At 43.1% G+C, this 22432-nt stretch overlaps 1 protein-coding gene across 6 annotated transcripts in view; it reads right to left on the bottom strand.

Moving 5' to 3' along the window:
* Window positions 1-11196, bottom strand: part of LCORL (ligand dependent nuclear receptor corepressor like) — a 107186-nt gene extending 95990 nt beyond the window's left edge. For 2 of the 6 annotated variants that reach the window (XM_083161421.1, XM_083161422.1), the window contains exon 1: window positions 11021-11196. In XM_083161421.1, coding sequence (XP_083017547.1) covers window positions 11021-11138 — 118 coding nt within the window. In that variant the 5' untranslated portion in view covers window positions 11139-11196. Of the gene's footprint in view, window positions 1-11016 lie in introns of all 6 variants that reach the window. The other 4 variants (XM_083161466.1, XM_083161507.1, XM_083161546.1 and 1 more) reach the window with 4 other exon arrangements.
* Window positions 11197-22432: the final 11236 nt, after the last annotated feature.

Genomic DNA, 22432 nt, shown 5'->3' with positions numbered 1-22432 from the left:
CGCATCGCATCCGATGCGATCGCATACAATTTTTGAGCTAAAATGCTCAAAAATCGGTAAAACATCGTATCGCATCGTATGCCACTACATATGGCATATGATGCCATGCGATGGCATACGATTTTTGAGCAAAAATGCTTAAAAATCTGTAAAACATCGCATTGCATCGTATGCCATTACATATGGCATACGATGCCATACGATGGGAGCCGTGATACTCCACAAGTACCCTTTCAGCTAATCCTGGTTATGGTTTTATATGGTACATCACTCATTTAAATATTGACGTAATTGGGTGCAAAATATGTGCCCTTCGCTGTCCCTTTCAGTACAACAGTAGTTACTGTTTTATGCACTATCCCTTCCATCACTCAAGGACACCACAGGCCTGACCAAGCCAAAAAAAAAAAAAAACTGCTCTATAAAAAAAAAAAAAAAAAAAAAAAAAAAAAAAAGCTTCCCACATCTGCAATTTATATACGTTGTTTAACCCCTTCAGTGGTGGGTTTTTTTTTTGGGAGCGCTCCCCACTGGGCGAGTTTTTTATGGGGAGCGCTCCCTTTAAAAAAACACCACTACCCCCCTGGGTCCGGGCAGCGCCGCTGAACTGTCAATCAGCGGCTGCCCGGACCTGCGCCCCCCGTACCGCAACGCTGTCCCCGGCAGCCGGCTTGTCATAAGCCGGCGCCGGGGACTTCTACTGAAAACCCGGAGGGGAGGGGGGAGGAGGAGGGAGGAGGAGGCGACGTCGCAGAGGGGAGGGACTCAGCAGCGCTGCCCGACTCCAAACAGTGGCAATCCCGAGAATTTTCCGGGCTTGCCAGACTGGGCACTTAGGCACAGCCCGGAAAATTCTCGGGATTGCCACTGAAGGGGTTAATATTTTGAGCAAAAACAAGAGATGATTGATGATCTGTCAAAATCATTTTCACAGGACTAGCAAAGCACCTTATTTTACATGGCAAATGATCTGTTATACTGCTTTAATTTGGTTCAACTTTCAGAACATTTAAATACATCTGCAATAGAGGAAACACTGTATTTTTCATGTAACAAAGCCAAATTACTGCTCTCCTGCACCTGAACACAGCACTAAATCTGCAGACAAAAGACTGTGCCGTCTATCTTAACATCCAATGTTATGAGCCTTAATTCAGAGCACAACTCTCAAAATAAGCGGCACGTGCTTCAATAGCAGACCACCAAGGTACTAGACGCTGCTTTATTTGGAGAGCAGTCACGTGACATCACTGTAGTGACAGTGGAGTCCCAAGAGAGCCGGAAACAACTTTAGCAGGTCTTAGTGGCCTGTCAGCACTACTAAACCCATGTAAATCTGACCACACATGCATCAATGCATACTGTACCTGAAAAAAAATAAAAAAATTATATATCTATATTCCTTGGAGAAACAGCGGCATTCTGAGACTTTTAAATGGTGAAAAAAGTGAATACCATTTAAAAGTCTCAGGGTGCCGCTGTTTCTCCAAGGACTACATTATCCTGGCCCAACAGCCAGTGCAGAGGGCAACTGAGCAGGTTAGATAGATAGGAGATGATATAGATCTATATAGAGATATATACACACACACACACACACACACACTATAGTGTAGTATATAATTATCTGATCAATATGAGGGGAAAAAACGGTACTTATGTAATATCTGGGCTCCCGTTTTTCTTATGAGACCGCGTCCGCTCGCCACGCTTCGGGCACGGTGGCTCGCTGCGCTCACCACACTATATAAAATCAACTCCATGCGTAGTTGGATAGTAGGGGTATGAAAAAATGGGGTGCATTTAACATGGGAGCCCAGATAATACATAAGTACCGAAAAAAAAAAAAAAAATGTATTAGATTTTAGGCAAGGTGCTGCTATTACAGAACCCACCTGGATGACCCAAATCATTTACCAACAGTTATTCATATAGCATAGTGGTTCCCAAACGTTTTGGAAACATGGCGCCCTATCTATATCAGATTTTTTTTTTTGTGGCACCCCTAGGTCAAAGGTTTCTTACTCAGGAAAAAAAAAAAAAATCTATTTAAAAAAAATAAATAGGTTTAATTATGTGGTTAGGGACAAGATTTGCTCATGGTGGCCTACATATTTTGTGATTGGCAGCCACTAGCACTAGTTTTGCATGTTACATTGACCATAAATAATTTGAATTTGTCTGGGCCACCACTACAAGGCATCCCTGCAAGTCTCCCAAGGCAACGCAGGGTGCCATGGCACACAGTTTGGGAACCACTAATATAGCACAAAGCCATTCATAACAGCCCTTGCCCCAGTGGAGCCTACAATCTATGGAAGGAATTCAATTGTCCCTGACCCCCAGCACCCAACAGAGAAATTCAATTGTTGCTCCATTTGAGCTTTGATGCAGCTCAGAGAAATGTTTCAGTTCACAGTCTGATGAGGGTTCTAACAGTCGGGATCCCGACAGTCCTGAGCCCGACTGCCCAGACTCAGACAGCATGGTGAGTGCAACAAAGCCCCTTGCGGGCTCCCTATGCTTGGCACCTATTCTCCCTCTATGGTGGTCGTGGACCCCCACGAGGGAAAATAGCAGGTGGCCGTCGGGCACCTGTCTGTTGGCGTTTTGACAGTCGGGATCCAGACATTGAGTAAATGACTGTTGGGATACTGACTGTCAAGACCACGTCCGGCACCCCTGATGAGGTGGTGAGCTGAAATGTGCAAAAACTATGTGGTTTGAGCGCCCAAACCAGGTCTTTAACCACTCTTAGTGCTAAACAGGGTTGAAAAAGAATAAACTTTTTTGGGTTTAAAACTTGTTTAAACCAATTTTTTTTGCATTAAAGTTTTAATAAAAGAAAAAAAAATGTAATCCCATGTGTTATAATACTACTGTAAACCTATGTCATGTATTAGAAACCTCGATCAACCATGTTTTAATGCTTTCTAACATTAAGGGAAACATTTACGAAGATGTGAGTTCAACTTATGATGGAATGTTTGCCCATAGCAACCAGATTATATCTATTATCTTCTAGAAGGTGCTAAATAAGTAGAATCGGATTGGTCCTACAGGCAACATCCCATCTGCAGTTGTACTCCCTTCTTAGTAAATTTGCCCCTAACTATCCAAAGTTATTAGGCTTTAGTATGTTTCATTTGAAACATTTAGCACTGGAAAGGACACTGGTACTAAACATTTTGAATTAAAACACTAGTTTAGATGCCTCTTTAGTTTCCTTTACTTTTGAATGAACAAAAAAAAAAAAAAATCTACACTAGCTGAAGATTCATCAGTCAGAAGTTGTTCAATAATGGGAACTACATTATGATTAACGAATGTTGGGGGAGAAGCTTGATGCTAGGCAGACTTAGCACCTCTCATCTGAATCACCTCCCCATATCGTGTGGGTGAGAGATTTACTGCATTGTTTGAGCTTACATAGATAAAGACCACAAGCAATAAGAATGTGAAAGAACACCAGGGATTCCTTTACAATAGGCTTCTTTTGTTTGTTCCTATTTAAGAGGTCAGTGTTGTGCCTGTAGTCACAAATTATTATTTATAAAAAAAAAAACACACACACCATTTGGTTTAAACCAAGGCTATTTCAACCAGCCAATCCTGGTGCTAAACAAGGTACTACAGGTTGAGTATCCCTTATACAAAATTGGATAACGGTTTTATTCCGTATTTCGGAATACAGGTTGAGTATCCCGTATCCAAAATGCTCGGGACCAGGAGAATTTTGGATAACGGATTATTCCGTATTTCGGAATATTTTAATATTTCAATGATGTATTTTGAAGTATCTTGCATTTATGCTGTATAAACACATAATATACACACAAATATATTTTAATTGTTCAAAAAACAAGGTTTCAAAATGTGAAACAAAATGTGTGTACTATCTCAGCACTGAATTTGAATGCCAAGCAATCATTGTCTTGCACATATATAGTGCCAGTTACATATCATGTCCCCAGTGATGCTGTTACAGATGTCCCCAGTGAGTTTTTAGCAAAAAAAAAAAATTTTTTTCACTTTCTGGAATGTCCGTATTTCGGAATAATTCGGATACGGGATACTCGACCTGTATTTTAATATTTCAATGATGTATCTTGCATTTATGTTGTACATATACAAACACATGAAATAAACACAAATATATTTTATTTGTGCATAAAACAAGGTTTCAAAACATGAAACAAAGTTTGTGTACAATCTCAGGCACTGAATTTAAATGTCAAGCAAACATAGTGCCAGTTACATATCATTACCTCAGTAGTGACGTTACAGATGTCCCCAGTAAGTTTTTAGCAAAAAAAAAAAAATGTTTTTGTTCACTTTCTGGAATGTATGGTTTTCAGAATAATTTGGATAACGGATATTCGGATACGGAATACTCAACCTGTAATGGGCATGCACACATAGCATTCATGCCCAGAAGCCAATCTATGTTTATGGATTGTGGGCGAAACACACACACACACACACACACTCCCCACATGTGTTGTGTGGTAAGGAATTTAGGTCATGACTTCAGCAGTTATGATAGCCACTATGCCAGTGGTTCCCAAACTTTTTTGAATCACGGCGCCCTTGAGCCTCAAAACAATCTCACGGCACCCCTAGGCCGAATGTTAATTGTCGATAAATTTAGAAAAAAAATATTAAATTGTGCTTATATGTCATCCTTAGGGTCAGTTACATGGTAAGAGACAGGATTTACTACTGTTTGTCAATGTTATCATTGGTAGCACTGGTTTTGTCTGTGATATTGATCATAAATCATTTAAATTGGTCCTGGGCCACCAACTCAGGGCACCCCTGCAACTGTCCTGAGGCACCCCAGGGTGCCACGGCACACAGTTTGGGAACCACTGCACTATGCCATCTATGCTGCCAAATAGACTGTTCCATACCCGCATACAAACTAGAGTTATCCTTATCTTAGATAAAACAAAAAAAAAAAAATACCCTGTTTAACCTGATAAAGGAATCCAATGATTTGGCCCTATACGTTTGGCTAGACTAGTCAGGTTTTCAACACAATTAGGCGGTCAACCTGATTTTATATGAAACTATTAGAATCAACCTTGGTAATACAAATAATTATTGTGGGGGATGAACAAATATAAATATATTAAAATGATAATTGCTGTACTGTGACACCTTCAGGCCTAAGTAATGACTAAAGCTGCATACACACTAGACTATATTCATAACAATTTGCCGATTCTGATCGGTTAAATCTCCAAAAATCTAAAATATCGAGATATATTTTATAATATGTGTGCTCTGGCGTGTAGTCAGAGACATCTTCCATCGCCTTTAAATCATAGCTACAAGAGTTACCAATTTAAAAACAAATTAGTAGAAAGCTTATAGTTTATATTATTAAGGCAACATACCCAAAATATTTTTTTAGAATAATTTTTGCCTGTATTTCCCCCATACAATATACTGAAAACGTCAAAATACTTACTCCAATATAAAAAAACAAACAAACACCCATTATATATTTATTTCTTAAGTTGTTTTCTAATCATAATGCTCTGATTTATACATTTACTTAGAGGAGGTGTCAGGTGGTTGTCAGACTTCAGAGACTAAATTCTCTGTATATAGTAACAGATTAAGGAGGAGGAGGAGGAGCAGCAGTGCACCACTGAACGGTATAATTAAACTAAACAAATTTTCTTTCCCCAAAAGAAATACAATGCAGTGTTAAAATTACAGTGATCCTTTTGCCATGCCTGTTTTTGCCTCTGTTTGAACCGGCCAGCATAAAGAGCAATGCCGCAAAGAAACATTTGCAGCTTGAAGATTGAATTGTACACTACATGAAAGCAACGCTGCTCCCAAGACACGCGCACATGCTTGCTATACTTAATCACAGACGTATTTAGTTACAAGGTTTCCTGGACAATATATGTGGTCATAGTATATAATGATAATGGTCATGTTATAAAAAGAACACATTGTTCCCACCTATTAACTGTTTGTGCACTTCCATCTTCTATTAAGGCTCATGCCCACCATCGTGTCAGGAATTCATTTGTTGTAATAATTCATTTGAGCTTCATTCAGAAGGGTGCTAGCAGAAATGCATATGCCTGAGGTGTCAAGTAGCATTGTAACAAGTCTGTGGTTTGGGCACCTAAACTATCATTTGGGTGTTCTAACTAGTTTAACGGTAACGCTAACCGCTATAAGCGGCTAAACATGGCGCTTTTGGGCACCACAAGCATGATAATTAATGGGTGCCCATGAAACAGAATTGCTCTCAAAATAAATTAGCTTCACCCTTCAAAACTTACCACCAAATTACATTTCAGAACATAAATCCATTTCTCATGCATTAATGCTACATGCTACCAATACACTATTATTGTAGTGTCAGCACATATTTATTAAGGTTCCACACACGGAAATTGGAAAAACACTAAAATGGCATCAAAGTGCTTCTAAATTCGTTAGTGTATTTTTATCCATTTTCCCACTCTGAGCTTCAATCCATACGACATATTATTGTAACTACTGTATATAAGGTTACATACTGTACTAGAATTACTTTAACTATACCGGATGAGTGTCCTGTATACTAAATACAGATTTAATGTACAAAATTAAAAATATTGTACAAAATGTCTTTAAAAGACCAGGTTAATGGAGAACTATTTTAGTTCTTAAAAAGCCAAATACTGCCCTAATGTTGTTTAAACAACTTTGTATTTTCCAGGAATGATTGATACATTACGTCAATTCCACGATTATTACATTTTCTGTGAAATGGTGCAGTGTGCATTCAAAATCTTATGGGAAGCTATAAAGTATAAAATGAGAAAATCCAAGTTATTATAACCTATAAAAATCCTTATGACTGAATATCCCATGTTTATGTGTTGGGAACAGACCTAATTTCTTTGCAAAACAAGTTAAATATATTTCTGCAAATGCGATAAATGCATAGTTTAAGATATTAAAGTGTTTTGTATTGTATAGACATCGAATGTAGCAGCTTAACAGGGAAGATGCTGACCATGCTTTGTTTTCATTTTATTTCATACAATCAGAAGTAAGAGGCTGTATTAGTACTTGGTCTTAGATAAAGGAAGACACTAGTAGAAACAGATGTATGGTGTTATGAGGAACAAAGCAAAGATCATACAGAGCTACAGTATAAATGCTTCCTTAACAGGAACAAATTAAAAATATTAAAAATCCACCAAGCGGCTTTCATCTTTGTGGACTGACCTTTTGTCCAAACACATTATCTGTGACAGCATGAGTGTAAAGGAAATGAAACAATGAGACTCCTCTCCCCCATCCCCCTCCCAAAAAAAGGGATTCTCCAATGTTTAATTATAATGAAGTCATCTTGCCGGCAAGCCATTTCTTTGGCATGGGAGTCCTAAGGCACGCACGTTTACAAAAAGAAATATTAAAATGGTGTTCCATGTATACCATTAAAAAAAGAAATGTGTCACTTTTAAGTGATGCGGTTGGCACAGTAAACTAAGAGTTAAAACAGTTGGGCTGTCACTGAGGGTCCCTGACTTTGACCCCCCCCCTCCTCCTTCTGCAGAAGCAATAGAGAGCTCCTGCTAGGAACTGGAGCTGAAGTACATGTAGCCTTATGAAGGAGGTGTGCCTTCTATATACTTATAGTGCATCTCTATGTAAGCCAGGATAAGCGACAATTCCAGATGATGCAACTCTTCAGAGCCGATCCATACCACTTATGAATTCCCCATAACAACTCCCCTGCCCCCACAAGGAATAAATAAAACTAATTATAATGGCTGAGTTCACGTGTTCATGAACAAAAACACAACCCCCCCCCCCTCCCCCCTTTAAAGGCACAAATATACTAATCCAGGGATCACCACAGCAATAATTTTAAAGGTGCAAAACAGGTTTATAATAACAATACACATAAGCTGTCCAGGAGATATTTGCTCAAGAGCACAGTGAAACCCCTCCCCTCCTTTATATAGGGTGGGGATTATACATTTGAAGATCCAGAGCACATGTCATATATGACAGGCTAGTATAAGGCAGAGGGGGAAAAAAACCAAGCAAGGTGAGCAAGGTGGCAAGATCCTTATGTACATAAAATACACAACCAAACGAATAAAATCCATCCAGACGACCGGATTTGTCCTCAGTAGATTGTTTCAATTGTAGCCATGTGATTCTGTGAACATAATAATGTTCACCTGTAATACAAAAACAAACACACACACACACCATCCATAACACCAAAGATGTACAGCACTATTTGATGCACAAGAGGTAAATAATTATTCTCTAAGCATTTATATTGGAATTCAAGTGTGACTTCTGATATCAATAGATACATAAAGTTGTGAGTGTATTAGCACATAGAACACATACTTTCATATACTGTATAGGTAAATGGGGAGGAAAAAAAAAAAAGCTTGGTTTTCCTTTTTCATATTTTATGCCCCAATGTCAAACTTCAAAACTTAGGAAGCTGTTTTACTAAAGGTGCCCATACAGAGAACAGTAGAAATTGCCAGGTGCGATTAGATGCGCGCACCCATGCACATCCCAAACGCACAGCTCAAAGAGTACATACTTTTTGTACTAGTTTGCGTGGCAAGGCAAAATGTATACAATGTGATGTGATCTAGTCCAAATTGCATACAATAACTGCACCACACATAGGCACCTTAAGAAATGTATACCATAGAGCAGTAGGTGACGCCAACAATATTATGAACAATGTAGTCACCAGAAGTGCCAGGATGCCACAAGACTTCCGCAATCTTCACACAAAGTAGATTTGGCAGAGATTCTGACAGCGAGAAACTCAGACCCCTCACAGTTGCTGCAGGAGTGCAGAAAAAAAGGCAGCAGATCAGCTGACAGCACTGGCCACCTGCCTTTTAGCATAGGTCCCACAACATGGTGTTTGCCTACAGATACACACACACACGGGGACCTTTGCAAATGGTACACACAGGACTTGTACCTTCACATCAACTATAAATAACTCCCATGATGACAAGTTTATCTAATGCCTAATATACTTTTTTTTTACCTGTTTAATACACCAAATCAATATTGACCTATGAAGCACATATAGCAGCAGAGGGATGTTATTTTGAGATAATTACATATATAAAGTAAATCAATACAAATATATATATATATATATATATATATATATATATACACACAGTTAATACAGAGGTAGATATAGTGCTGAGGACAATGGGATAAGATATTAATGGCATGTGCTTTATATTGTGTACACTAGGGTGCCTAGTAAGTTGCGATACACAATAAGAGCCTCTGAATACAATGCAGAGGGTACCGCAACTGACTGGCCAGTATTCATTGCTGCGGGTGAGCTGTGACAGCGAGCAGTGCTGCCTGAAAAATCCGCATATGCAGCCGCTAAAACAGTGAAACTCGCGGCTAAATGCAGCGGGCTCCCTGCATTAGCTGCGAGCCTCAATGTTTGGGGAATCCTTACTGTCTTCCGATGCATGCATGCATGAATCATACACACAATGAGTCGATATACATATGACCAGGATTATATTAACAATTGCATCTATGCACAGCACAGAGAAACAGGTATAAAATAATGTCAGTTTCTATATGTTGAACAGAGGACAAGGTACATAACATTATCAGCCTCTGTATGTACACACAGTACAATAGATCATGTCTATAATGGCCAGCTTAGGACCAGGCATGTGACGACAGCATTTTTGATCTACATACACCATAGATTAAAAAAAAAAGTAATAACAGACAGATAGATGACACAGTATACTTAATAAATATGAAAAAAAAAAAAAACTTTTATACTGGGGTGCGGAGAACAAATGCTTAATGCTCTAGGGCAGTTTCCCAACTCTGGTTCTCACGTACCGCCAACAGGTCACCTGTAGATTATAAAAAAAATGTGGCAGTTGATACACCATGCACTGGCTGGGTGACATGGAAAACATGAACTGTCAGGCGTACTAGAGGACCAAGGTTGGGAACCACTGCTATAGGGCACTGTGGATCAAGAGAGTTTGGGAACCACTGCTGTAGACATTACTTTATGTACATTTTACACACACAGATACCCCATAGTATCAGTATGTTGTGATGGCCTGTATACAGTAGATCAGGTATACTGTACACCATGGTGCAACAGTCTGCACTGTGTGTATAGATACACAGCAGAGGGTATCAGGTGTATACCATGGTCAAGACAGGCTGTCCATATAAATGCAGCACATCTATACCAGAGTGACAGCCTGTATGTATATATACACAAGTTATAAGGTACAGTACATACCACAGAATGACAGCCTGTATGTATACATGCACAGCACAGAGTATCAGGTACAGTGCATACCAGAGAGTGACAGCTTGTATGTATACACACACACAGCATGTCAGGTACAGTATACAGCACACTGACAGTCTATATGTATAGATGCACAGCAAAGAGTATCAAGTACAATAGACAGCAGAGTATCAAGAACAGCATATACCAGAGTGACAGCCTGTATGTATACATGCACACCACAGAGCATACCATCAGTTACAGTACACAGGATCAGGTACAGCATATGCCACAGAGTGACAGCCTCTATGTATACATGAACAACAGAGTATACCATCAGGTACAGTACACAGCACAGATCATACTATCAAACACAGCGTATACCATCATGTACAGTACGGAGAGCACCTCGTGTTACACAAGTTGCAGGAGGCGGAGAAGTTGCGGAGCCGGAAGCGGCAGCGGCTCGGGGTGTGGGACCCAGTAACGGTCGACAGGCCCGGACCGCTGGCAGCTGTGCCGGCGTCGCTACTTACCCCGCACTCCACCGTCAGGGAGCAGCACCCGGAGCCCGGTGATACCACCACAGCACGGGGAGCACTGACCGCTGTGGGTTTGTTTTGCTTCCCTGTAGTAGTCAGTGTCCACCCCCCTCCGCCTCCTGCCGGGGTGACAGTCGCAAACAGCACGCTCGCTGCCCTCACCTACACAGTGGATGAGCCGGTGCCGCCAGGAGTCGAGTTCCCGCCGGAATCCCTTCCTCTCCGCCGTGCACCGAGGGCTCCGGCACTGGGCAGCAGCCATTCTCTCGGTTCCCTATTTCCATCTGCGTCTGACGTCACAGCGCGTCACCGGTACTAGTGCTCCCTCACACGGGCATACGGGGGCGGGGCCAACGCGCTGACTGACATGACTGACAGGCGCCTAAGGGGGGCGGGGCAATTGGGGAGTGAGTCGGTGACAGCTGAGTGGGCGGGAATAGGGAAGAGTGTCCGCTAAGTGGGCGTGGTCATCTAGAAATGACAACAGAATGGGTGGGGTCAGATAATATTGCACGTTGAATGACCGGGGACAGGGGGGTGATTGACGGGTGAGTGGACGTGGACAGGGGAAGATTGGCGGCTGAGTAGGCGGGACGGGGGAAGATTGGCGGCTGAATAGCCGGGGACAAGGGAAGATTGGCGGCTGAGTGGGCGGGGGCAGCCGAGCTGTCACACAGTGTTTGCAGTCACCACCTGTAGTACATTATTATTAGCAGTGCTATTGGCCTTGTTACGGCTAGTTTGCATGTCTTTTACATGTAGAATGCTGACACTTGTAGTGTGTAGATGAGAAAAAAAACGGTATATGAATGTAATTTTAGTAAAATACATTCTGTACAACAATGAAGCTATTGGGGGATATTCAGCATGGCTTGCTGAGTTGCAAAAAAATATTTTTGACGATTTTCACTATTCCTGAGCCATAATTAAACTGCAAGCACAGTCAGGAATACGCAACTGTGTATTATTTTTTTTTTTACGGTACTTGTTTCCTAGAATGGCCACAATCGGGGGTAATCGTGTACCTTAATTTAAGGTACACGATTACCCCCGATGGACCCGATTTCCTTTGCAATCAGGTCCATTTTGCTGGCAAAGGCAAAATCGGGTCCATCGTGTCGGCCGGGTGCATTAACATGGCACGCGACGCGACCGACGCGATGGATTTTGCCATAGGGTTCAATGTTAAAATATTTTTAACATTGTAATCGTGAAAAAAATGGGAAATGGGCCATTTCTCATTGTATATGCTACCCCCCCCCCATTGTGAACGTCACCCCACGATTGACGCCAACCCGAAGCGTGGTGAGCGTAGCGAGCCCGCGAGGGGCGGCGGTACGCGGCCTCTGACCTTTTCATACCCCTACTATCCACGTCGGCGGGGCTCGCTACGGGCTCGGTGGCTCACTTCGGGCACGCTTCGGGCTCGGTGGCGCGCTGCGCTCGCCACACTTTATATTCTCAACTCCACGCCGACGTGGATAGTAGGGGTATGAAAAGGTCGGAGGACGTGTACCGCTGCCCCTTTGCGGCCTCGCTACGCTCGCCACGCTTCGGGTTGGCGTCAATCGTGGGGTGCCGTTGAGGGGGTTAAAATTGGGGTCTGGGGAGAATTTTACATTGAATCCAATGTAAAATAGGGTCCTAGGGACCCTATTCACATTTCAATCAATGTAAAAATCGGGACCATCGCGTCGGTCGCATCGCATGCGATTTGGTCGCATGCGATGCGATCGATGCAATGCGACCGACCCGATCAATATCGGTGTGGCCGTTCTAGGAAACAAGTACCTTTTTTACTTTTCCAAGTCACTGTTTCTGCAGAAAGTTTGATCAATTCTATTGGGCATGAATAGCTGTGGTATTTATTTATTTATTAACAGTTTCTTATATAGCGCATACTGTACATATTCCGCAGCGCTTTACAGAGAATATTTGAACATTCACATCAGTCCCTGCCCCAGTGGAGCTTACAATCTATATTCCCTACCACATGCACACACAGACATTCTAGGGTTAATTTTGTTGGAAGCCAATTAACCTACCTGTATATTTTTGGATTGTGTTAGGAAACCGGAGTATCCAGAGAAAACCCACGCAAGTACGGGGAGAATATACAAACTCCACACAGTTAGGGCCATTGTGGGTATCGAACCCATGACCTCAGTAGGGATGGCCATTGTTGCCATTGCCATCGATGGTTGCCATCGATGGCAATTCTGCAACTGGCCATCGATAGTGCTTAACTATGCAATGGATGACCATCGATATTTTTACATATCGATGGTCATCCATTGTGTTTGATTGGCCTGTGGGCCAATCAAAATGTCGGGGGCGGAGCTATGCTCAGTGTCCCGGCACTTTGAAAAAAATAAAAAAAGCAAAACATTGTTTTGCTATTCCATCGATGGAGGGGAACCATCAGGTTCTCCCCCATCGATGGCAAAAGTATTCGACATCGGCCATGAACCATCGATGATTTCGAATCATCGATGGTCTATGGCCATCCCTAGACCTCAGTGCTGTGAGGCAGTAATGCTAACCATTACACCATCCGTACTGGTATGAAACATTTGTGCTAGCTGCCTCCTGAGGTGGCGTGCAGTAATGCATTAATAAGTTGGCACATTGGGTACCCATTAAAGCATTTAGGCACCCAAAGCAGTGCTGTGGACAAAGCAGCTAAACCTGGTACTTCCGGGCATGCATGCGCGTCACTCATGCCGGGTGGGGGAACAATTGAATTTGGCGGCTGGAGATGCGGCTCGGGATGGGGGGGGGGGGGGGTTTGAGAGATGCAGCAAAGGCCGCAGCATTGAGTGGGCTCCAGGAGGGTCTGTATGGGCGCTACCCCCACCGCAGAGGGATGCAGACAGGGCCGGATTGGGACAAGAAATCGGCCCTGGCATTTTGAACACACAGGCCCACCATAGTAGGCGGGACCATTGCGCGACAAAGCCGTGCAGCGACAAAGGGGGCGTGGCCTCATGGAAAGGAGGCGTGGCATCACAAAAAGGAGGCATTACACATTATAGAACACACCATTATGCCCATTACACATTATGCCACACAACGTAATGCACATTTCAACTTTACACCGCTCACCGCAATGCCCATTCCACCGCTCACCGTAATGCCCATTCCACATTATGCCGCACATCGTAATGCCCATTACACAAAATGCTGCAAGCCATAAAGCCCATTCCACAAAATAATTCACACTGTGATGCCCATAATACAAAATGCTGCACATCATGTTGCCCATTACTCAATATGCTGCACACAGTTTACTTATTACCATTACACAATATGCTGCACACAGTTATGCCCATAGACAAAAAGAGCAGGACACTTACTAGTCTTGGCTTTCACTGTGGCACTGGCACTGCAGGATGGATCCCACTACAGTCACTGGCCCTCTGCTTAAATAGCACCCCGCAGCCATGGCGCCTTGCTGAAGATTCTCCCGTCTGGGGGAAATGAAGCATTAATGATTCAGCTCCCCCCTCATCAGGACTTTCACCTGATGTAGCAGCGCCCGCTGGTCAGGTGCGACTAATGAAGGGCGGGGATGCGCAGAGTTACGGACGGGCAGGATGGGACAAAAGAGTAGAGATAGATCCTCAACCAGCGCTAATATAAAATAAATACAAAAAACTTCCCTTATGGGGGCCTTTTTCCTTTATGTAGTTTTTCACCCTTGATTCTCACAGGGATGTCTCCACATCAAAAAGACCTCAGATGAAGATATATGTGAAAATACAAGCATATCAGCGCATAAAACTGTATTTAATTTTCACAATAGTTTATAACATGGGGGTACTATGTTAAAAAGGGGGATTTTTCCACAACATCTGGGTAAGCATACAAAGTGCACTGGGCTGTCAGCTTAGCCCTGGAAAGGTAATTACCAGATGGATAGGAACTGTTTAGCGAAGAAAAACAGTTCAAATAGACATATGGCAAGTCACATACGGATCCCGGGTCACGCAGGTGCTCTCACAGTCAGTCGGTAATCTCCTCTCCTGGGCGTCTGCCTGGCCCTGTGTCCACCAACGCGTTTCGGATCCCTCTGGATCCTTTATCAAGGTGTATGCTTAATTGGGTATCTGAGTCTCTATTTATGTAAAAAACAGCCAATCATAGATGTCCGTTTTCCCGCTCTTTCGCGGGTGTAAATGAAGTTAATTTCCGGGTATAGATTCCCCGGAGGGACGCGCGCGTCACTTCCGGGTACAGACAACCTGGAGTGACGTTCGCGTCACTTCCGGTTCCGGCCAGGTTCCAAAGTGTATAGTGCACGCGGCGGGGAGCCAGATGAGCGCCACGCACACTTCCGGTTCCGGTTTCTAATTCTGCTGGGTGTAGATGAAGCCAGCAGATGGGTGTATGTAGCGTCTATGCTACTTCCGGTTTTTTGGGTCCAAACAATGCGGTCACGTGGTCAGCGCTTCTAAGGGCAACATCTTTTGCCCACACATCAGTCCATATAAAGTCCATATTATTTGACCAACAGGATTCAGTTTGTCTATGAATAAATACATATATAAGAGTGAGAAGATAACAAATAGCAGCACAGTATACATATTTGGAAATAGCAGCAATATATGGGTATATATAACGAATTGTATGGGTAAAAAGCAGAAGGATAAAACATCATAAAACATCATAAAAACATCATAAAAACATCATAAAAACCATTTCAGCTCAAAATCTGCATTTATACCATTCGGTTTGAGCGTATTGAAATTATAGATCATTTGCATCTCTGTTTTTGCAAGTTGAGTGCTCAGATCTCTTCTTCTGCTATTCCCTTCCACATATTTGATACCCATGAATAATTTAATATGTTTAATAGAGCACGCATGGGTGGTTTTAAAGTGCTGTGCAAGGGAATGTGTTTCCACACCCTTTTCGATGTTACGAATGTGTTCGCTCATGCGTACTTTCAGTGGGCGTGAAGTTCTGCCAATGTAATATTTTTCACATGAGCACCCGATCAAATAGATGACGTTTCTAACGTTACAGGTTATAAATTCTTCAATCTTTTGTTCTTTGCCGTTGATATTTACTTTTTCCACCTTTTTCTCGCCCTTAATGTTAATACACGCTTTGCACGACCCGCATCTGTGGAAACCTCTTGTTCGGATTCCCCTCCTTAAGGTGTTACTAGGATGCATACTTCGGGTCAGCTTATTTGCTAGATTAGGTGCTTTCCTATAGATGAAAGAAGGATTTATCGGTATCTCATTCCCGATAATAGGATCCTTTCTTAGGAGGTGCCAATGTTTTCTTATTGAGCATTCAATTTTTTTTATATTGACTGTTATAGTCTGTGATGAAAGCCCATTTTTTATCATCCTTCTTTTCTATCACAAGATTTTCAGTTTTATTTTTCAATAAATTAGATCTTTCTATAATATCTACTTTCTCCATTTCTTTTTTCACAATGTCATTTTTATATCCACTCCACAAATTTCTCAGCCATAATCTTTACTTGTTCTTTATAAATGATTTCATCCGTACAGTTGCGTTTGAGGCGTTTAAATTGCCCTTGGGGAATGCAATTGAGCCAATTTTTGTGGTGGCAACTGTCTAAGTGGATATAACTTTGTGAGTCTGTGGGTTTATTAAAAGTTTTCGTTTTTAAAACACCTCCTTCCTCATAAATAGTTATATCTAAAAAATCCACAGACGTATTGCTTATATTAAAACTGAATTCGATGTTAAAAGGATTATCATTAAGAAAAACACAAAAATCATCTAAAAGGGCACGGCTTCCTTTCCATAAAAACAAAACGTCATCTATGTAGCGAACCCAGGACACCAGGTTCGCTCTGAATGGGGTGTCCGACCATATATAGTCGGACTCCCATTGTCCCATAAATAAATTTGCGTAGCTCGGAGCGAACCTGGTGCCCATTGCAGTCCCGACCCGCTGTAGAAAAAAGTCTCCTTTAAACATGAAATAGTTGTTATTAAGAATAAAATGGACTCCTTTAACTAAAAATTCCTGAAGAGTGGAGTCTAAAGTGCTATTCTTTTTTTTTAATTCGATCATTTTTATTGATTTTATGTAACAACAAACAATAAACCTAACTTGACATAAAAGAAATTGTAGATGGGTGGACAATATACTGCAGGCGTTACATATTAGTTTAAACACCAGAGGCATAGCATCTCATAATAACATACATGGCTAAGTGTTGTAAAGACGAATTCAGATATTTGAGTATATCATTTTAACAATGAGTTGTACCATTGCATGTGCCCGAAGGCGCCATTCGGGCAAGCTTAAGCACAAATAGTCTAGGTTGAAATGTAGGGTATGCCTCTTATTTTTTTTTTTTTTAGGATGCACCTGCAACTATATTCTAAACATATACAATTAGAAATGTCATAAAGTGGGCTAATATAATAAAGTATAATCCAACCCATCCATCACGTAGAAATGCACAAAATATATCTTCCCCAACCCCCCCCCCCCCAAACTCACCTTGTATAGCCTCACCCCCAAAACAAACCAACCCTTAAACATCCCAAAGCAAACCGCCACATAACCCCCACCCTGTATAACCTAACCCCAACCTAGGAAATACTTAGATCCCAGAAGTACCCTTACTCCCACTAAACTACACTATCTACATTGAACAACCCCCCCCCCCACCCTCCCACCCATAATCAGACGGATAAAAAATATATGGACTAATGGGGGCAGTGACCTATTGGCCATCAAGTTAATACCCTCAGGCCAAAACCACAGTATTAAGGTAAAACCCACCCACTAATGTATGAATAACAGACATAGGGACAAAATGAGACCAAGTGACCATTTCTTAAGCAGAACCAGGAGCTACCATTATAATGGGCATTTGTGGACTACGGAGTAATAAAAAAGAAAAAGAAAAAGGATTATGACAAATATAGCATAATTATATCAGGATACAGAGATATACGCCAGTATGAAAAGGGGCAAAAGATAAAGACAAACAGAAAAGGCATCTTAAGTTATAATAGCTCAGAAAAAATAAAAATAAACTAATCTGGCCAGCTGTCAATCTTTTGGTAGCGCAAAGTTAGTTCAGGAAAGTCATCCCCAGTCACACAAGGATAGACCGTAAGATATCCAGGATATATAACCAGATTCCAGGGACTGATCACGTCCATCAATAGTGTAGACGGGATCATTCGGTGGATCACATCAGCAAAGCGTTCAGTTACGGAACAGCAAATAGATTCAAATTTGGACTGGATCATAATAGAGAACATTTCCAGAGTGGGAGCCAGTATAGGACTAACAGGAGCCACAGATTCAACATGCAAAGGCAGAGCACCCACATCAGCCTCAGCATTCCGCTCATGGTTGCAGGTAGAGGACAGGATATCATCTTTTATATCAGCGATCTTTTGAAGGAGCCTAGTAGTAGAGGCAGAGATTGCACATAGTATTTGTTGGACAGCAGATTCCATAGTTCAATATGAAAAACGCTAAGCGGGATCTCCAGAGAAATAAACCATCAGTTATATAATGGCCAACACAGATGATGGCGGTGGCTAGCACACCGCGTAAATGTATAGACGAAGTTGGCAGCTTCAGGATCACCAAGCAGCAATACCCTGTATTTATATATATTGTTCCAGGAGATACCCTAACCTCAGAAGTCCAAGAATTAGATAACACCGAAGGATCAGGGGATCAATTATCATCAGCAGCTTAACTGAGTATCCGTACGGATAATATGGCAGCGGCACTTCAGGTTAGTCAGGGCCAGCATGTACCAAATCACACAACAGCGCTGGTTTAAGCCCACCTTGTAGTTTCAAGTATGTGTATAGCAGAGATGTCCGCTGAACCCAGCACAGGATCTATAGAGGCTTCGCAGCCTAAGGACAGGCAAGCAAGATGGCGCCAGCCCCTCCGTGCGGCCAGAGCGGCGTGTCTCAGTCGAGACAACTCCCACTCTCTCCCGCTATTCTCCGGAGAGCCACCGGACGTCCTCCCCCACCTAGTCACCCGACCAGCGGAGTCAGCACATTCGGGCACCGGGACCTCACACGCAGGGACCCCCACATACAGACACGGCCGCCGGAGGATCCAAGATGGCGCCCGCACCCGGAACAAATACACAGGGCACAGCAGTCTCCGCCGATCCAGGACTCCACAAGCCGTCCAGGAGAGCCGCAGGCAGCGCAGGAGACACAGGAACGTCTCCGGTGACAGCAGGGGTAGGTATATACCGATGCGGGTCCCGGGGCAGGATGTATTAACAGGATGTTTGCGGAGCTCGCACACCACGCGCCCGCTTTCAGTCCCGGCCAAGCCACGCCCCTAAAGTGCTATTCTTAAGTGCATTAGTAATGGCTTCAGTTCCATGTTGGTGATTGATCACAGTATATAGTGATTTAACGTCCGCCGTTACTAAAAAATACCTCTTTTCCCATTCATAGTGGGGGATCTTTTGAAGTAAATATTTTGTGTCCTTTAAGTGTGACTTGTTTAAAAGGACCAGGGGCTGTAAGAAAAAATCTATAAACTCCGATAAGTTTGATGTGATCGACTCTATTCCGGAAACAATCGGACGCCTCGGTGGTACCAGGGGGTCCTTATGTATTTTGGGTAATACATAAAATACTGGAGTCATGGGTTCTGCTATCCATAAAAAACTGGCTTCTTTCTCCGTTAAAGTGCCATTCTTTTGGAAGATGTCCAAAAGGATTTTTAAATTTTCCATTATCTTTTTAGTGGGGTCCGATCTTAATTTTTGATATGTCTCGGTATCCCCTAGCTGCCTATAAATTTCTGTTTCATATTTTTCTGTGTCCATCACCACCAAGCCCCCCCCCCTTTGTCAGCGGGTTTGATGGTGATGGTGTTGTTCTCTTTTAGAATTTTAAGACTCTCTCTCTCCTTCCGTGTTAGGTTATATTTAATTCCTGTTGTTTCCATCCTTCTTATATCTTCCTGTACTGAGATGCTGAATGTTTCCACCCAGCTTCCCTTTACATGGGACGGGAAGAAAATGGACTTAGGTTTGAAATGTGACTTCTGTTCTATTTGGGCTTCCTCAACGTTAGAGGATTCCTGTCCTAAGAAAAAAAATTTTAGGCAAATCTTACGGACAAATTTATTTATGTCTACAAATGTTTGGAATTTGTTAATGTTGGCCGTTGGTGCGTATTTTAGTCCTTTCTCTAGAATACTATTTTCTTCTTTTGATAGAATGTGACTACTAAGATAAAATTTTTTTAACCTTGCTGATAATTTTGGGGGTTTCGTTTGGTTCTTTCCAGGACAGGGCAGGATGGGAGGCAGCGGGCTCAGGAGCTTCTGCCGCTGCTTCAGGAGCTTCCGCCGCTGCTTCATGACGTCATGACGCCAGCGTCAATATGCAAATGATGCGGCGGCAGCGAGGCACTTTACAGTGACGGACAGACAGGGACAGGGAGGCAGCGGGCTCAGGGTGAAGTTTTTGAGCAAAATCGGCCCACACAGCAAGAACTGCCAGATGGCCAGTCCGGCCGTGGATGCAGACAATGACTAGCAGGGGGGGGGGGGCATGCTCCAGGGAGGGAGGCTCACTTACCTGCTCCCATCTCCTTCCTGCTGCTCATCTCAGCCGAAGCTTTGCCACTGCTCACTACCGCCCTCCAGTGTCCGGCGCCCAAGGCAAATGCCTAAGGCTGCCTAGTGGTGGCGCCGGCCCTGCCTAAGGACGCCCCAATTCTAGGTGGCTTTGAGCAGGGGCAGATTGGGCTATGAGCTTCTTGGGGGGCAGTAGAGAATATCAGGTAACATTATCTTGCTGCAGTGAATGGCTGTCAGCATTCTGATTGGTGGATGGCTGGAGCTACAGTGTCTACCAAGCCAGGGTTATTTTGGTTCACCTTTTCTGACAAAATCCTTCTTAGATGGACAAAACCCCTGTGCACTGCAGGTGGGGCAGATGTTATTTGTGCAGAGAGAATTAGATGTGGGTGGGGTTTTACTTCAAAGTGAGATCTATATTGCAGTGTAAAAATAAAGCAGCCAGTATTTACCCTGCACAGCAACAAAATAACTCACCCAAATCTAATTCGCTCTGCACATGTCACATCTGCTCCACCTGCAGTGCACATGGTTTTGTCCATCTAAGAAGGATTTTGTCAGACAGAGTGGACTAGAATAAGGCCCTTTGTGAGCCCTTAGCAACACATGAACTGTGTGGCCCAGGCCTCTGTATAATGCTACAAACAATTTTGGTTCCATAATATAGCCTAGTACATGTTATTTACGACAGTATTTAGTATTTGCCTAGCTAATGTTATGCTCCATAGTAGTGTCCTAGTTTATTTTATAAAACATAGTAGTGTCCTAGTTCACAAGACAACACATTGTAGGGCTGCTATTACACATTATGCAACAAAGTACCCCCAATTTTGGAGACCTTGTATGTATGACATAGTGGGGGAGATTCTCTAAGAATCTCCGCCCCCCTTCGCCGCCCATCGCATACTTAATTATCGCATATGTTGTAACATATGTGATAATTAAGGCAAAGGACAGCTCTTGCGTTAAGAGCTGTCCTTTGCGGTGAGAGTCGCCGGGTCCCAGCAGGTCCCGGCGGCTCTCCCCTCCCTCCCACACCCGGCGCTGCTGCTGCTGTGCCGGGCTCTCCTCCTCCCTGCACCCGGAAGAGGATCAGTGCAGGGAGGAGGTCACAGGTCCGGGCAGCACTGCGCTGTGCTGCCCGGACACAGGTGAGGGGGCGATGCGGGGCGGCGGGGGGTCGGCGCGGGGCGGCGGAGGGTTGCGATAGAAGCCCATTGGCTTCTATGGGGCATCGCCAGATTTTTCTGGCGATGCCCCCCGCCGCGGTAACCCGGCGGGGGATGCTTACAGCATCCCAAAATGCGGTAAAAACCCTGATAATGGGGTTTTTACCGCATTTTTAGTTTAGAGAATCCCGCCCATTTTCCTCAGTTCCTATTATGTCACATTACAGTGATCCCGGTTATATTGTGCCGAACTCTAGCGACTCCCCTTCATATTATGCCACATTACAGTGCCACAGTTCATATTATGCAGCATTATATTGCCCACCAGTTAGTTTTATACCACCTTACAATGAGCAGGTCCAGAGGTATAACTAGATATATTGTAGACCCCAAGGCACAAGTTTGTAAAGGCCCCTATGTACAGTACAACCCAATGGTGAAAAATTTATATAACATTTAACATGTAACTTTGAAAGGGAAGGTGGCCCCTCTTATCTCTGGGCCCCCTATCAGCTGCACTCCGGGCAACTATGGTAGCTACGTCCATGGGTTGGGGGCAGAAAGAAACCAGAGTTGGGGCCACTTATGGATTAATAGGAGACTTTCAGGACAAGAAAATTAGTACAAGAAACACACAACTTAGGGCACGATTCAGGCATCAGATAAATGCCGCCCGCCGAATGCATGCCCCCCCCTGCCACTCGAATTCCTGAGCTACGTTGCAAGAGGATGTGTATGCTTACACATCCACTTGTATGCGCATCATCGTTACTCAAAATCAAATGATTTTTCCTCTCTTCGCAGATAAAAGTAAGCCGGGACA

The sequence above is a fragment of the Crinia signifera genome, chromosome 1 (assembly GCF_055691185.1).
Source record: "Crinia signifera chromosome 1, ASM5569118v1, whole genome shotgun sequence".
Taxonomy (NCBI): domain Eukaryota; kingdom Metazoa; phylum Chordata; class Amphibia; order Anura; family Myobatrachidae; genus Crinia; species Crinia signifera.
Note: the sequence above shows the minus strand (reverse complement) of the source record. Positions and strands in the feature narration are given on the sequence as shown.